This window comes from Peromyscus eremicus, chromosome 2, assembly GCF_949786415.1.
Source record: "Peromyscus eremicus chromosome 2, PerEre_H2_v1, whole genome shotgun sequence".
NCBI lineage: Eukaryota > Metazoa > Chordata > Mammalia > Rodentia > Cricetidae > Peromyscus > Peromyscus eremicus.
Window position 1 is genome coordinate 145,557,641 of NC_081417.1, and position 17,303 is coordinate 145,574,943.

The 17,303-nt window shown below is 51.0% G+C and overlaps 1 protein-coding gene across 1 annotated transcript in view; it reads right to left on the reverse strand.

Moving 5' to 3' along the window:
• The window catches only part of Man1c1 (mannosidase alpha class 1C member 1), a 148,181-nt gene that overhangs the window by 81,113 nt on the left and 49,765 nt on the right, over window positions 1-17,303 (reverse strand). The window contains exon 2 of the mRNA XM_059255168.1: window positions 3,034-3,130. Coding sequence (XP_059111151.1) covers window positions 3,034-3,130 — 97 coding nt within the window. The remainder of the gene's footprint in view (window positions 1-3,033; window positions 3,131-17,303) is intronic.

The following is a 17,303-nucleotide window of genomic DNA, read 5'->3' on the forward strand; positions in this document are numbered from 1 at the left end:
CAGAGGGAGGATTTGCACCCGTGTCTTCTAACTCGAGGGATCTGTTCTTGCCATCCATCCAGGAGCCCAGTGTTCTCCCTCACTTGATAAAGTTCTGAAGGGCTGTGATTTAAATCCTGGGCTCAGAACAAGGTAGTGGTGGCGGCAGCGTATGCCAGCACTCATGGGTCTCTATGAGTTGGAGGCCAGCCTGGTCTACAGAGTGAGTTCTAGGACAGCCAGGGCTACACAGAGAAACCCTATCTCAAAAAAACATAAATCAATCAATCAATCCATCCATCCATCCTGGGCCCTGGGAACCACAGCAAGCGGGCGGGACTTAGCCCAGTCCCTCCGAGAAGTGCTTCCTATAAACCTGAGCAATAGCTGCGTCTACACTGCAGTTTCAAACACGAACACCCCACCACCAACACCAGTTCCTCTTCACGGAGAAGAAAGGGGGACAAATTAAACCACTAAAGTCATTTCATATAAGCTGGGCAAACTGTCGTCCCAGCCACTCAGGAAGCTGAGGCAGGAGGACTGTTTGAGACCAGGAGTTCAACATCAGACTGGGCAACACAGTGAGAATCATCTCAAATATTTATTATTATCATTATTATTGCTTTGTTTTTTTGAGTCAGGGTCTCTCTACATAGCCCTGGCTGTCCTAGAACTCACCATGTAGTCAAGACCGGCCTCAAACTCATAGAGATCTGCCTACCTCTGCCTCCCAAGTGCTAGTGTTAAAAGTAAACACCACTACACCAGGCTCAAATATTAAAAAAAATTAATACAAAATTCTGCGACAGTTAATCTTCATTGTCAACTTGACTGGATTTAAAATCACAAAGAGACCCACCTCTGGGTGAGGCTCAGGGACCCACCTCTGTGTGAGGCTCAGGGGCCCACCTCTGTGTGAGGCTCAGGGGCCCACCTCTGTGTGAGGCTCAGGGGCCCACCTCTGTGTGAGGCTCAGGGGCCCACCTCTGTGTGAGGCTCAGGGGCCCACCTCTGTGTGAGGCTCAGGGGCCCACCTCTGTGTGAGGCTCAGGGACCCACCTCTGTGTGAGGCTCAGGGACCCACCTCTGTGTGAGGCTCAGGGGCCCACCTCTGTGTGAGGCTCAGGGGCCCACCTCTGTGTGAGGCTCAGGGGCCCACCTCTGTGTGAGGCTCAGGGACCCACCTCTGTGTGAGGCTCAGGGGCCCACCTCTGTGTGAGGCTCAGGGACCCACCTCTGGGTGAGGCTCAGGCACAGATTGAATTGAAAAGCTGAGCACCAAACTGACTCCTCTCTGCTTCCTTACTGTGGAAACAATGACAGCGGCCACCTCACTCCTGCCACACCCCCACACCTTCTCCACCGCGATGGACTGTGCGCCCTTAAACTGTGAGCCACACAAACTCACTCTTCATTAAGTTGACTTTTGTCAGATGTTTGGCCACAGAAAGGAGAAAAGCAACCAAAGCACACTCTTTATCATTTACAGAAATACTTAACACTTTACCCTAAGTCCCTCCCACAGAGTCAAAAGTGTACATACAAGGGTAAATGCACAGGAGGGAAAATTGGAAGGACATGAATAAAGATGTCAACAGCGGCTACATTTACAAGACAGATCAACTTTAATCTGCTCATTTATTTTGCCCACTTTGTAATTTTTGGATTCCCTTTCCTCCTCCATTCACAAACGCCGTTCAAATCCATATCCCTTACTCCTGCTGCAGAGGTGACTCATCTGGATGGGCAGAGAGTCTCCAGCACTGACTGTGGGAAGAGGATGTGGGTTCCAGTCACGTCTCCTAAACACCAACCCTGACACAGGGAGGTCCACACACTCAGGCCCCGGCCTCCGGTATCCAGCCACCCTTCAGATTTCTCTGGGGATTTCCAGCTCAGGCCTGCTTCTCTGGATCCAGCTCTAGCAACCTGTGTTCCTTGGGAGTGAGGATTAGAAAGTATGGTGCCACCCTTTTCTGGTCCAGCACAGCATCCTTCCCTAAAGGAAGGCGATGGCCAGGCTGTCCAGAGCATCTTCTCTCTAGAGTGACATCTGAACTAGAAGGCTGGGCTTGCAGACGTTAGGAGATGTACAAAGGGGCTCTGGGTCCAGAGGACGCTGCAGCAGGGAGGGCCACAGCCAGAGGGCTGCAGGAGAAACACAAGGGCGTGTGGCCCATCTGCTGTCACCAGGCAATAGGAACGACACCCCAGAGTTTTATCTAAAGGCGGCCAAACCTAGTCTCTTTATACACACGTTTGCTCTCTATGGGGACAATGTCATCTCACCACCACCCTCCAGTAAAGCATATTTACCCAGTCTTCCGTGTTCACGTCACCAAACCCTGTCCCTCACCATCCTCACCTTCCCAAGCTCCACTGCTTGGATGCAGGGTTGTACGAATGGACAGAAGCACCTGAAAGACCCTAACCCTTCAGGCTTACACCCTCCAAGCTCCAGGAAATAAGGAACTAAAAAGAAAACTAGTTCCAAGGGCAAGCTGACTCAATCATTACTCAATCACCCCTGTAGCAATGTAACAATGTAAAAAGATTTCTGTTAAGAGATGTGCTCAACTGTGACTGGGATAGTTGCAAGTGTTCCAGGAAGGACCACTGTGACCTTTGTGTAAACTCCACTCCCGCCCTGGTACCCCCCCTTTGAGGTTTCAGGAAGAATGTGCATGCGGACGTGACTGTACCCACTCCGTGATCAGACCATGATCTTGTGAAATGAAATTGTATGGGAAGTGTAATCTTATGGCTTTTGTGGGTTTTTCCTTTAAAAGCCCCCATGGGGCTGCAGTAAGATGCAGCTCTTGCTCTTAGGAGCAGAGTTTGCCCGACTGTACAGCCGCTAATAAACCTCTTGCTATTGCATCAACTGGACTGGAGTCTGGGTTCTTGGGGCGCCCACTTGAGAAGATAGTACCCTGGGTCTGGGGTCTATCACACCGGAGTCCTCCGAGTCCAGAAAAGCTTGGCGAGCCCAGCAAAGGGCAGACCAAAGCGAAGCTGCACTCAGCGCCCCCGGGGTCTGTGTCGACTCACCAAACATGCTGCCCTCGTAGCCGTCCTTTGTGAGGGGCCGGAGCTCATTCTTGCCCATCGCATACCGGCGGTAATTCTGCCACGAAAACCGCATCATCTGCGGGAAAGAGCAGGGGACCAGACCCCGGTGAGACGATGCTGGTGGCCAATGGTGCCCACCACACCCTCTGCCAAGGTCTCAGCCTGATTTCCCCTCCAGTCTCTCCACACACCAAAGTTCACCCAGAGGTTTCCAAGAAGGAACCTAAACCACCTCCTAGGCAGGGAATGTGGCTCAGTGCGAGGGGCCTGCCCATCTTGTATGAGGTCCTTCTTTGGATCCCCAGTACTGCAAAGGAAAAAAATGAAGGCCACCTCTTCCATGTAGCCTTCCCTGCCCTGCCCTGGTCTAAGGGAAGAGAAAGAACTCATTTACTCACAGGGTGAGTGCCTGTCTCAATTTAACAGAATGATCTCTCCCCTCCCTCCCCCACCCTCCTCCTGACAAAATATTGTGAATCACCACCTATATATACATAAGAGCTGGGTCAGAAGTGAAGTGACCTGCCCAAACGGCCCCCAGTGACCATCTGTGCCCACCCTGCTTTCTCATTCCCAGAGTCTCCCTCACTGGCTTTCACACCGTGCCCTTTCACTTCTGCATGGCAGGGTGCAGGAGGAGGGCTGAGGGGGGTGGGGACAGAGCTCCAGGGTGACAGAGGAATAGAGTACAAAGCAGGATTTGCAGGAGGTGCAGGTAGCTGGGGAAGCAATGGGTGCAGTAGACAGACTGGGGGCTTGAGTTCTAACCCCGCCTCTGCCATCACCCCCCTGGCCGGGATGCTACTCTTTGTGCAAAGTCTGCTTTAACAAGACAGGGTGACGCCTGCTCAGCCACAGTCTTGGAAGGGTTCAACAACGGAAGAAGGAAGCAGAAATGCCTGCCTCCAATGGCAGGGGTTGACGAACACTAGCTGTCCTCCCGCCCTGGCCTTCAGAGGCCCTGTTTGGCTCTCCCAGCCTTTCCTGCTTCCCACCTTATCCCTCAGTCCTCAAAAGCTAGCCAGAAGCGGTGAGCCCAGACCAGCGAGGCTGGTCCCCAAGCTTCTGACTTAGCAGGTCTGGGGCAAGGCATGGACTTGCCTTTAACGGTTCACACATGCTGTGGCTGATCCCCGGGCCACACAGAGGACCACCTGTATCACATGTATGAGCTTCCAAATGCTTGGAACCAGAGCATTCTGGATTTCGGATTTTTTTTTTTCTCAGTATTTCAAATATCTGTATATACATAATGAAATACCTTGGAGAGGGACCCAAGTCTACACAGGAAATTTGTGCTTCTCCTATATACCTTAGGCACATAGCCTGAACATAATTTTACACAGGTGTGATATTTGGTTGTGTTCTGACACAACAAAATCTGGAGATCAGAGGATGGAGCTAGCCACTAGTTAACCATAGAGGCCAGGTGGTGGTGGCTCACACCTTTAATCCCAACACCTGGGAGGCTCACGCCTTTGATCCCAGCACAATCAGGACGTGGAGACAGGAATATAAGGTGGGTGGAGACAGGATCTCGGTGCCCACTCAGTCTGAGGATACAGAGAGGTCAGAAGTCACTAGTGGCTGCTGCTCTGCTCTGATCTTTCAGGTTATTTCTCCAATATTTGACTCCTGGTTTTTACTGATAACACTAATTAGGACCACACTTCACAGTACTTTCACTGCATCTGTGGTTTGAATGTGACCTGTTACATGAAGTCAGGTGTGGAAGTGAAGTCATGCTGTCTCCCCCAACATTTCAGACTTTGGGTCACTTTTGGATTTCTTTAAAAGTCTATTTTTATTTTTTATGGGTGCTTTGCCTGCACCTATGCACATGTATGTACATGGAACAAGTACATGCCTGGTGCCTGCACAGGCTGCAGAGGGTGACAGATCCCCTGGAATGAGCTACAGGTGGTGACTGGAGTTACAGCTGCCATGTAGGTGTTGGGAACTGAACCCAGGTCCTATGGAAGAGCAGCAAATGCTCTTAACTGCTGACCCACTTCTCCAGCCCCTCCCTTGGTTGGGTTTTTGTCTGTTCGTATTTATTTACTTACATACTTATTTTGAGACAGAGTCTCACTGTTTGGCTCTGTCTGGCCTCAAACCTGCTGTATAGATCAGGCTGGCCTTGAACACACAGAGATTCACCTGCCTTTGCCTCCCAAATGCTGGGATTAAAGGTGTGTGTCACCACATCTGGCTTTCATTTTTTTATTAAAGATATTTGATCTATATTATATGTGTATGTTTGCTTGTTTTTTGAGGCAGGGTTTCATGTAGCCCAGGCTGGCCTCTGAGGTACTACACTGCCAAAGATAATCTTAAACTCATGGTCCTCCTGTCTCCACCTCTCATGTAGTTCTGGGGATGGAACCAGGGCCTCCTGCACGTTAGGCGAGCACTCTGCTAACTGAGCCACATCCAAATCCCTCCAACCTGCATGTGTTGGTTTCCATTTCTCAGTGTTGCCTTGGTTTGCTCTGCCCCATTTCCTGCTGCTGCACCTGACTCTGCAGCAGGCCCTGCTACATTCCCCCCGTGCTCAGCCCTGTTCCTGGCCCCCAGACTTAGAAGCCGTCTCTTCTGGTAATATTGCTGCTGTGACCAAAATCCACAGGGGAGCGACCTCACGGCAGTGTGGCCTGGACTCTGAATGGCAGGACGCTCTAGCACCATGTTCCCAGGAGACAAAAGGTGAAACTGAGGCACCTAGATGGAGAGTGACTGGGGGTGCACAGCTAGCCAGACTGGAACACGAGTGTCTCTCCAGAGCAGCAGGCCCCATCATACGTAGCCATGTGGGGCTCCCAGCTGCCACGGCCCATGCCAGTGTCATGGTAGTGCATGACAAGAACTCGGCACAGGCCTGGAGGCCTGCCTCCATTCCTCTGTTATTTTCTACTTATCTCAAATTGGCAATAGTGGGGGATAATTGCTGGGTATGCGTGCGGAGGGAGAATAGAGTCCTCCTTCCCTCTCTCCTATGAATCCCCCCCCCCGCCCCCGCCATCACAGTTGGCAGGGGGGTAGGCAGTAACAAGATTTCAGAACATAAACCGTAGAAAGGTTGGAGCAGAGGTGTGCGGGCTGCCACACCCCACCCTGAACCTACCCCTACTTAGAAATAAGTGAGTGCTCAGGATGAGTTATTGGGGACCACAGGTGTCTACCCAGAGCTGTCCCCTCTGGGCTGCGGCCTGTCTGTTCTCACAGCCAGCCACATCGGTGGGGGACGACAGAGGTAGCCAAAGGCACAAATGACCCCCGTGCCATCTGGGGCTGGACCTGGAAGGCATTGCAGCTGCCTCTGTGTGCAAACCCTCACGTGCACGCGCACTGCCCCTCGGGCCCAGATGCTTGGGTATCAGATGGGCGTGCACACACTTAGCAAGTACCTGCTAGGCCCGGGCGTGGGCTGCAGTTTGAGAGCTGTGCTGTGGAGGCGATGTTCTCCCAGCCCCACCCTCTCCCCCTGCCAGCTGCTCATCTTCCTTCAGGGCCTGGCTGAAGGATGCCTGTGCAGAGGGTCTTCAGCGCCAGCCCTGCCTGAGTCAGCCCAGGTTCCGGTTCCAGATCATCTCGGTTATGTGGTATGTTACAGACCAGCCTGGGCTGCATGAGACCCTGCCTCAAAAATCAACCAACCAAACAGGTACCTGGGTGTCCGGGGTCAGGCATATTTTCCCTGCTGCCTTCAATTTAGTTCCCACCCCCTATTCGTGCTGCGCACCCACCACTGACACATGGGAGAAGCTTGTTAAATCCCTGCTGAAGCAGTGAATGAATAGCAAATAGAAAAACGGGCCTTGCAGCTAAGCCGTGGCCAGGAGCCTTTGTGGACTCCCTGACACAGATGAGACCCAGCCTGCTCAGAGACAGTCTTCAGAGGCGCCTACTGGGCCCCAAACGCTTAGACAGACACATAGGGATACAAGGGGCACATGAAGAGACTTGTCCAAAGGCATGAAAGGTAGCAATGTGAACCTAAGGTCCTAAAGACTTGGAGGTCACTCAAGAAAGGTAGCAATGTGAACCTAAGGTCCTAAAGACCTTGGAGGTCACTCAAGAAAGGTAGCAATGTGAACTTAAGGTCCTAAAGACCTTGGAGGTCACTCAAGAAAGGTAGCAATGTGAACCTAAGGTCCTAAAGACCTTAGAGGTCACTCAAGCTCCCTCCTGTCTCTCCCGAGTTCCTAAGTAGAACATAAGCTATCTCTCCTTGGATATGGATACCCCTAATGATGCGGGGGGGGGGGGGGGGACGACTCACCTTACTGGGAAGGCCCATTAACTGCAGAATGTCCCAAGTCCTCCTTGAACCCATCAAATCTATTCTCCCCTACTGTCCAGAGGGAAGAAGCATCTTCCACACCACACACATTCACTTTGGGGACCCAACTCTCATGTCACCCTAGCTAAACAGCCCCGCTCTGTCAACAGGTAGCTCATCACTAACCTCTGATGCATGCTCAGCCAAGGCACCCTCTGTGGCCACACACCTTCCCGCACTACATGTTTCCGGAGTACGTGACTTAATCACCTCATTTGGGCAAAGAGCGGAAACAGTATCAACCTGCCTCGGCCATCCTGCAGCTGTGGGTCTGCCCTTTGTCCCCGGTGACTCCTGTGTCACCAGGCTCTGTCTGCCATCCCACGCTATCCAGAACTTTGTGGAGCAGATGTGAATGCAGCTCGATGTCTGCCTGCTTTGAGCAATGGACAGACTTGGACGAGATGGGCTGACATCTGTGTGCAACCCAGATTTGGGACCTAAGTGGAAATGGCTGGGCTGAGGAGAAGGAATCATCGGAGGCCTTACTCTTGGATCTAGCACTACTCACCAACACTAGCCAAGAGCTCACCAGGCTGTCAGCAAAAACCCACCTCTCCACTTCTGTGTGAGAAGCCTGTGGAAGGCTGAAATACAGACCTTGGCCCTCGTACAGCCAGCACAGAGCAAACACTTTTTTTTTTAAAGGAAAATAAGGGGTTTAGGCTGGCAGGATTGTTCTTGGAGAACTCATTTTGGCCGCCTCTGATCATTCCTTTGTGTTCTAAACGCTTACAAATCACTAACTTAGAGCCCCGTTAGTCCCATTAGCATGGCTATATGCAGAAAGATGAAGTCAAATCACTGGCAGGGATGCGGGGAAACGGAAGGCCTCATCAATGCCGGGCGGGTATGGAGACGGCGCAGCAGCCCTGGGAGGTCAGCAGGAGGAGTTCCCATGTGGAGTGGTCTAGTTTCTTTTTCTGTTGTGATAAACACTGGGACCAAAAGCAGCCTGGGGAGGAAAGGGTTGGTTTGTCTTGCAGTCCAGATCACAGTCTATCACTGAGGGAGGTTGAGGCAGGAACCTGGAGCAGAACCCATGAGACATGGCGTTACTGGTTCACCCGCTCACTTTGGTTCCAGCTCGGCCAGCTTGCTTATACAATCCAGGCCCACCTCTGCCTAGGAATGGTGCTGCCCACGGTGGGCTGGGCCCTCCCACATCAATCAACAATCCAAGAATCCCCGCAGACATGACCACAGGCCAAACTGATGTAGGCAAGCCCACCGCTGAGACACTATCCCTAGGTGACTCAGACAAGAGAGTTAGCATTTGACCCAGTCATTCTGATCATGGGTAAAAATGTCTGTACAAAAAAGGAGTCAGCCCAGGAGGCCCAAGACATTCATCCTCAGAAAGGCCTGCTTCCAAGATTGGGCTTCAGCCAGCCTCTGGGCAGGTGAATTTCTTGAGTGTTCCACGACTGGCTGACTGATAAAGAGACCCGCTGAACCCAGACCATACAAACACCCTGTCACAAAGCACCTGCTTTTCTGCCTGGGGCTCAGGATTTCAGTACATGTTAGGCAGAGGTGCTGACATGAGCAGCCTCTAAGGAGCGTGCATGTGACAGCCCCCTGCATAGTCACAGTCTCAGGCTGCAGGTGCAGCCTATGCAGCTTCACTGGGAGGGGACTCTAGAAACCTGCACCTGGTCGTAGCCCCGCCCCCCAGACTGCTGCCCTTGTATTTGCTCCTTGGTTAACTTTGCTGCGTGTCCCTTGTTAATAAACCACAGCTGTGAACAAGACCACGCACTGAGTCCAGCAGCAAGACTTCCTACTGAATCCAGGAGTCATCATGAGGGGCCCCTGACACACAACCAAAATTAATATATAATGAATGTCCTAGTTGGGGTAAGCTGTCAACTGGACACAGCTGAAGTCTACTGAGGGAGTCGCAATCGACAGATTGCTCAGCTCAGCCTGGGTGTGGCCACGTCTGTGAGCATGATCTTCATTGATGTGGGAAAGCCCAGCCCACTGTGGGCAGCACCATCCCTAGGCAAGTGGGCCTGGGCGGGATAATAAAGCTGGCTGAGCATGATACCAAGGAGTGAGCCAGTGAGCAGTGTTCCTCTACGGCTTCTGCTTCAGTTCCTGCCCGATTTCCTTCACTGATGGGCTGTGACCCGGAAGTGTAAGCCAAATAAACTCTTTCCTCCCCAAGTTGCTGTGGTTATCATAGCAACAGAATAAAATCAGAACACATGCATCCTCACGGAAACTTCAGCACAAATGCTCAGGGCAGCCCTATTTCAAACAGCCAAAAAAGTGGAAATAAACCAAATGCCCATTGACTGGTAAAGTATCCCCGGGCTATGGGGTATCCATTCAAAAGGACATTGAGTAGCCATAAAAAGGAAGAAACGCAGCAATACGGACGAGGCTTGGAACCCTACATTAAGGAAAAGAAGCCAGGCACAAAAATGCCACTTAGTGTGTGATTCTAACTAAGAGCGATGTCCAGAAGGAAACCTGGGGGATGAAGTGGAGTGCTAGTTGCTAGAGGCTGGGGGGTGGGGTGGGGAGACTGCCAATGGAGCTGAAATGTGCATGTGGAGGTCAGAAGTCAACACTGAGTGTCATCCCATAGTGTTCTCTAGCCGGGGTCACTTAACTGGGCTCACCAGCTTGGCTAGGCTGGCTGGCCAACAAGCCCCAGGGACCCTCTGCCTCCCTCCTACTAAGACACGTCACAGCTAGCAATCTGCACTCAGGCCCCCTTGCTTGCAACAAATGCACTTTCCCCGTGACCCTCCCCAGCCCCACAGTACACTTTTTAAAAGGTGGTCTTTACAACACGAGGATTATGTCTCAATAAAGATGTTAACAATTTACATATTGAAAAAAAAAACCTATTAGTGGTCAGAAGTGGCTGCTACTTGGCATCTTATACGACACATGGAACACAGCAACCCCTCAGAGATATTTCTGCCCCTAAAATGCCTGACCTGAACAAACCCTAAGGACACACCAGACCAGCCCAAATGTAGGGATATCTGACAGGGAGAGAAAAGAAAGATCAAAAAACACCCACAAGGAAGGAGACCACATTAGCCAGAACCTGCTACTCCTGGAGCAAAATGCAACCAGCAACGGCTATCACTACTGAGGTGAAGGATGTTATTGAGACAACCGACAGATCTGAACCTCAGGATCAGAGAGCACCATGGCGGTAGTAACTTCTGGTTCTAAGGGGTTCCTTCCTTTGGAAGGTGCTGATCTTGCTGAAAATACACAGTAAGTAGTTAGGGTCATTGTGTCTGCAAAATACTCTCAAATGGTCCAGAAACCTGTCACGTCATTTACATGAATGGAAGGAAGGAAGGAAGGAAGGAAGGAAGGAAGGAAGGAAGGAAGGAAGGAAGGAAGGAAGGGAAAGAAGAAGGGAGGGAAGGAAAAGAGAAAGGGAGGGAGGGAAGGGGGGGAGGGGGAGGGAGTGAAGGGGGAGGGGGAGGGAGGGAGGGAGGGAGGGAGAGAGGACACATGTATTAGGAAATCTTGCCAAAGGTTGATACCACTTCACTCAAATGTCTGTCACGTGGAATTCTATTTCCCAACAGAGTAGAATTCACGGTAGAACACTCCCCTTGCCCACTACCCCGCAGATCTTCCCACCCCAGGGCCTCCCCAGCCTGGCTGGCTTTTCACCAAACACAGACTTTCCTAGAGAAGACAGAGCCCAGCAAACAAAGTGGGAACCAGAGGCCTGGCTGCTCCTTTTAGAATGAGACCGCCATGTTCCGATGGACTGTCCCTCCTCAGTGGTTTTTCTTTTTTCATTAGAGGCTCCTCTTGCAGTTCCCTACACTTTGCAGACAGTTCACTGGGCGTCAGCATCATCCCCTCTCTCCTCGCACTTCTGGGTTCTCCTTCCTCTGGGCTAGTTCGGTGCCCTCAACGTCTCCCTTCAGCATACATCTCTAGCTATGGTTTGGATGTGGCTTGTCCCCAGTGTAACAGAACTGTGAGGTGTGGCACCCCTGAGCTGGGGCCAGAGGTGACCAGATCTCTGGGGCATGACCCTGGGAAAGGATTAACGAGGGTCTTGTTGGAGGGGGTTGGGTCACACTGGATGGAACTGGCTGCTAAGAAGCAGGATTATTTTAGAGTGGGCTCAGATTCCTGCCTCACTCCACATCCACTTCGCCTTCCTGTTCCTCCACCAGATGTGGTTCAGCAATGTGGAGTGGAGTGTAACACTCTTGGAGTCCATAGCTGTGAGCCATATTGATTTTTTTTTTTGAGTATCCACTTCAGACATTTTGTTATAGCAACACAGAGAAGACTGTGGCATTTTTATAGATAATTTAAAAAATAAGGTTGATGGCTATCCATGCACCTGTTTATATTTAATATAGAAGAAGTACACATGCCAAGTGCTCAGCACTCAGGAGGCAGAGGCAGGTAGATCTCTGAGTTCAAGGTCAGCCTACTCTATAGAACTAGTTCCAGGATAGCCAGTCTCAAAAAAAAAAAAAAACAAACAAACAAACAAACAAACAACAAAAAAAAAACATCCACACAAAAGCAAAAAACAAAGAGACACGGGGCGGGGGGTGGGGGGATTTAATCCAGACTTACGGTAGAAAAGCAGACAGAAGGAAAACAACTGAATTACAACTCCATCTGATCACATCCCTACTCTGTATCTTGTTGCTCTCTATAAATATGACACAGACACACTCAGCGTTATGACAGATACTTCCTGAACATAACTTTTAATAGCTACGTAACAGCCTGGAGCAGATCTATCAACTCTTACTTCATCTTCCTGCCCAACCGTAGACATTTCTATGATTTCCAGTTTGAAAAGTAATGCTGTGATGCACATCATTGTACACAAAATATTTCAAACACTTTCCTCCATCCAGAGCCTCATTTTATAGGAAACAAACGAGAAGTTATTAGCATGTGTGGGGGCGTTTCAAGATGACTACTGGGGGGGCTGGGGCAATGGCTCTGTGGGGTGAAGTGTTTACTGAACAAGCATGAGGACCTAGGTTCCTCATTCCTCATTCCTTGGGAAAAGCTGGGCTCAGTGGTGCATGCCTGTAACCCCAAGACTAGGCAGAGCCCTTGGGGGCCCATTGACCAGCGTGGCTGGCCAAATCAGCAGGCTCCAGGTTCAGGGAAAGGCCTCATCTCCAAAAATTAATGGGGGTCTAGAGAGATGGCTCCGCAGTACGGAGTACTTGCTGCTGTTGCAGAGAACCCAAGTCCAGGTTCTAGCCTCCAAGTCGGGTAGCTCACAACTGCCTATAATTGTGGCTCTGGAGGATTTGACATCAGTGGGTATCAGTACTTACACATTTACACACATACATATGCATATGCACACGCACACACAAACACACTTAAAAATAAAATAAATTTTTTAAAAATCGGATGGAGACATAAGAAGAATGCTTAATGTTGATCTCAGGCCTCCACATACACATGAATAGGCATAACACACAGACACACACACAGACACACACACACACAAGACTAAAGCAAAAAGCTTATTTGCTCCAACACTGTGTAAAACTTGCCCACGCCAGATGTGTGTGATACTGGAACTCATGAGGTGGAGGCAGGGATATCCCTGCATTTCAAGGCCAGTGACATATCAGACCAATTCAAACGTGGGGACGCCAACAGGGTCATGGCAGGCCATGGGCTACAGGATGAGACCAAGGTCCTACTTCCAAGTCTCGTCTTCCCTTCCCTGCCCCCAAACAGAACATAACCTACCCCGTGGCCACTGCTTCCATTTGGTGCCTGCCTAGCTCCCTGGCTTAGTCACGGACACAGACACAACAGGACCAGTGCTTTCAAAAATTATGCAAAGGCCTTTTAAAAAAACGTCTGGGATGGAAAACAGACAGATATTTAAAAGTATGTTTTCAAATATTTAGCGCCAGGCAAGGAATGTTCATTATATACCGTTAAGTGGAAAAGCAAGAAACCAAATTTTACAGCATGAAATCCACAAATGTATGTATGTGTTAAAGGACTTGAAAAACAAAAATACTGACAGTGATTAGGTCTCAGGGTGAGGTGTTTGGTGATTTTTATTTGTATTAGTCTACATTTTCTGAATTTCCCACGGTGGTATCTGGAAATGTTCGCAATATGAAAAATAAAGGTTATTAACATGAAAAACGGAAGAAACGGCCAGATGCCCCAGGTCAAAAGGCAATGCAAGGGGCAGACGGAGGCAAGCAGGGTTTGCTGGGAAAGAGGACAGTGTTCGAAGCTGGGCATTATCTACCCAACAGGAAGGGCAACACAAAGAGAAGCCCAGGACCAAACGGAAGCTCAGAGCCTGTCCTGGTGAGTTTTTATGTCAACTTGACATCAGGTCATTAGGGAAGAGAGAACATCAATTGAGAAAATGCCCCCACCAACTTGGCCTCTAGACCTGTGATGCATTTTCTTCCTGATTGACGTGGGAAGGCCCAGCCCATCGTGGGTGGGGCTACCCCTGGGCTGGTGGCCCTGCATGATCTAAGAAAGCAGTCTGAGCAAGGCATGGGGACCAAGCCAGTGAGCGGCCCCCCTCCATGGCTTCTGCATCAGCTCCTCCTCCAGGTTCCTGTCCTGACTTTCCCCAGTGATGGACTGTGACCTGAGAGCTGTAAACTGAAATAAGCCCATTCCTTCCCAAGTCGCTTCTTGTCATGGTGTTTTATCACAGCAATAGAAACCCTAACTAACACATGGCCCGAGACACACTCTATTTCCAAAGTCACATTTCATAAGAACTATGTGAGACTCTAGAAGTAACCTGCCCCAGTCAGGACACGAAGGTTAAGGAGAGACAAATGACTGGGGGTTGAGGCAGCCTAGGATACAGCAGACGTTCATGTCGGACTCAAGAACAGGCAATCACCATCTGTGCACATGTGTGCAGTCACACACACATGCATGCACATGCTAGACATCACGGCTTCCAGGAATCTCTAGAAACCTCATTTCCACCCAGAGACCACCTATCGACAGACCCCAGAAACTTCTCTTCACCTGATTCCACAAGGGTGGAGAGCAATGTGCCACCATAGTCACGGCAGAGCAAAAGAGTCAGACCCCAAGGTGCCCCTAGCTCTTGGTCCAACGACACAAATTCCCATCCATCTGCACACACAGCCACGACTCAAGGCCGCCATATAAACGACACTGATGGGGAGCGGGCTCGCAGCATCACTGTGCACAGCATTTGAGACTTTCTCCTGCAGAAAAAGAGCTCCACTGTTTTGCCGGGCACGGATGTCCACACCACTGAGGAGCTCAGAACAACCCACGCCAGGGAAAAGCCTGTGAGCAAGGGAAGACCCGGTCCCCGCGACGGCTTCTGAAGAGGAAAGGAAGGCCATGTTTGGGGCAGAAAGTGTTGTGGGGCCATTAGGGAAGAAGCAGCAAACAGGGTGGTGTGTCCTCTTTAAGGTTCACTCAGACAAGGGAGACGGCTCAGCCCGTAAAGTGCTTGCCCTGAAAGCATAAGGACCCACATTCTGTCCCCCAGAACTCATAAAAAAGCTGGTCACGGTGACAATGCAGTGCTGGGGAGGCAGAGAGAAATGGAGCGTTGGAGCTCATGTCCCAGCTGGTGACTTCCATTACAGTAAGACCCTTAAAACAAAAATGGACGGCACACACCCGCACGGGCACCCGCACAGGCACCCGCACACACCCGTGCACACAGACTCGCCTGCACACCCGGCCAGGCCCAGCAGTGGCTCAAACATAGCTGCCCCTTCCCAAGCCTGGAAGGGGAATGGGTTTCCCAGTCTTTTAAGACCATAACGGGCATCCTGATGGGATGCCTTACTGGCACCACCCCGCAGTGACACCAGCCCCATCTGTAGGGCCAGGTGGGAAAGGGTTTGGTCTCTAATGGCACTGGGATCCAACAACTGCATGCACAGATTGGAGCTGTGGGCGGTGGTGGCTTCTCCCCACTTTTGTGCAGCCTAAGGAACCAGCTGCCGGCTAGACGCCCAGGCGCCATTCCTCCTGGCCTGTTTTCTTTTAAATAGTTACTTATTTTTAAATTATATTTATATGTATGTAAGTGCGCACAGGTAGGGGCACGCATGTGTCCCGGCACACATTTGGAGGTCAAAGAACAACTTGCAGGAGTCAGGTCTCTCCTTCCACTATGTGGGTCTCAGGCACTGAACTTGGATCTTCGTGACTGGCAGCAAGCCCCTATACCCACTGAACCATCTCCCCAGCCTTGTTTTTCTTCTCTCTTTTTTTTTTTTTTTTTTTTGTTTGTTTGTTTTTCGAGACAGGGCTTCTCTGTGTAGCTTTGCGCCTTTTCTGGAACTCCCTCTGTAGCCCAGGCTGGCCTCGAACTCACAGAGATCCGCCTGGCTCTGCCTCCCGAGTGCTGGGATTAAAGGCGTGCGCCACCACCGCCCAGCATCTTTTCTTTTTTCTTTTTCCTTTCTTTTCAGACATGGTTTTATTCTGTAGCCCAAGCTAACTTATGTCACTCAGACTGGCCTCAAACTTGCAGCTATCCTCCTGCCTCAGCCTCCCAAGTCCTGAGAGTATAGGCATGAGCCACCATGCCTGGCTCACACCTGTTGTCTTGACCGAGCCAGGCTGTGGGTGCAGCATGGGAGCTGTGTTTTGCAGAGCTGCCCCTGGGGAGGGGACAGGGAGGTGCTGTCCACTTCTCACATTCTAGGTTTGCTTTGGCTGCTCGGGGGCAGAGACAGGAAACCGTAAGTAGTGACTGTGATGGACTGGCCTGTCGCCAATCAAGCCCCGCCCCCCACACCGCCCTGAGAGACCTGGACCTGAACCGCTGGAGCTCACCCCATTCATGACTAGTGCAGTCACCCTGGCTGAGTGTGGTCCTAGAGTACAGAGCTCCTTGCCATCCCGAGTGTGGTCTAGGGCCAGCAACTGGGCACATCATGAACTGGGGCACCCTGGACACCACCCCAGACCTGCAGAAGTCCACAGGATACTCTCAAACTCTGCCGCTGTTGACTGTGTGCCCTTGTCGGAGTGTCTCAGCCTCTCTGAGCCTCAGCTTTCTCATCCAAGATGGAACAGGAATGGCTGACTCTTACAACCGCCCCTCCGAGAAAGCCAACAACACAGGTAAAGTGCTCAGCACGGAGGCTGGTGTACAGTACGTACCCAATGGGAAGCCGTGGCAGATTACATCCTGTTAATTATCCACTAAGCATCTCCCCACCCACAGGCAGCATCAGCATCCCCAATGGGCCACTCCACAGGTCTCCAAAGCCATTCTCCACACTGGAGCTGAAGCGCTTATTTGAAATGCAAATTTATTCCTAGCTCCGAGTGCTACCCCAACACACTTAAAACACTTTTATCAGACAGAAAGAGCAAACTCCTTAATGAAGCCGGCAAGCCTGAGTCCCGCCCATCAAGACTCCAGTCAGTTCCTCCTTCCTGATCCTGCCAGCTCTGTTCCTCAAACACCCGTCCCCCGGCCACAGGACCTTTGCACGTGGTCTTCACGCCCCAGGAACTGGCCCTCCCTCTTTTCTGCCGAGTGAATTCCACTGTTTGTTACTCTCAACTTAGCTCGGTTGGGGCCGATGGGGGGCATGGTTTCACGTAGCTCAGGGTGGCCTGGAACAATGTAGTTACGGATGACCATGACTTCCTCCTCCTTCCAATGCTGGGACTACAGGTGTGCACCACCACACTTGGTTTACTTGTTACTGAATCCTTGCTGGCCTTCTACATCAGGCCCAACCTCCCTATTGTGTGGACTGATTAGAGTAGAAACGTCACATCCGTTGTGATTTCACTAGTTTGTATGTGGCTCCCCACCAGGCTGTGGGCTCCGCTGCTCACCACTGGCCCTCACACCTACAGGTTCTGCATGAATACATGTACATTCAGTGTCTCGGGCAAGGAACAACAC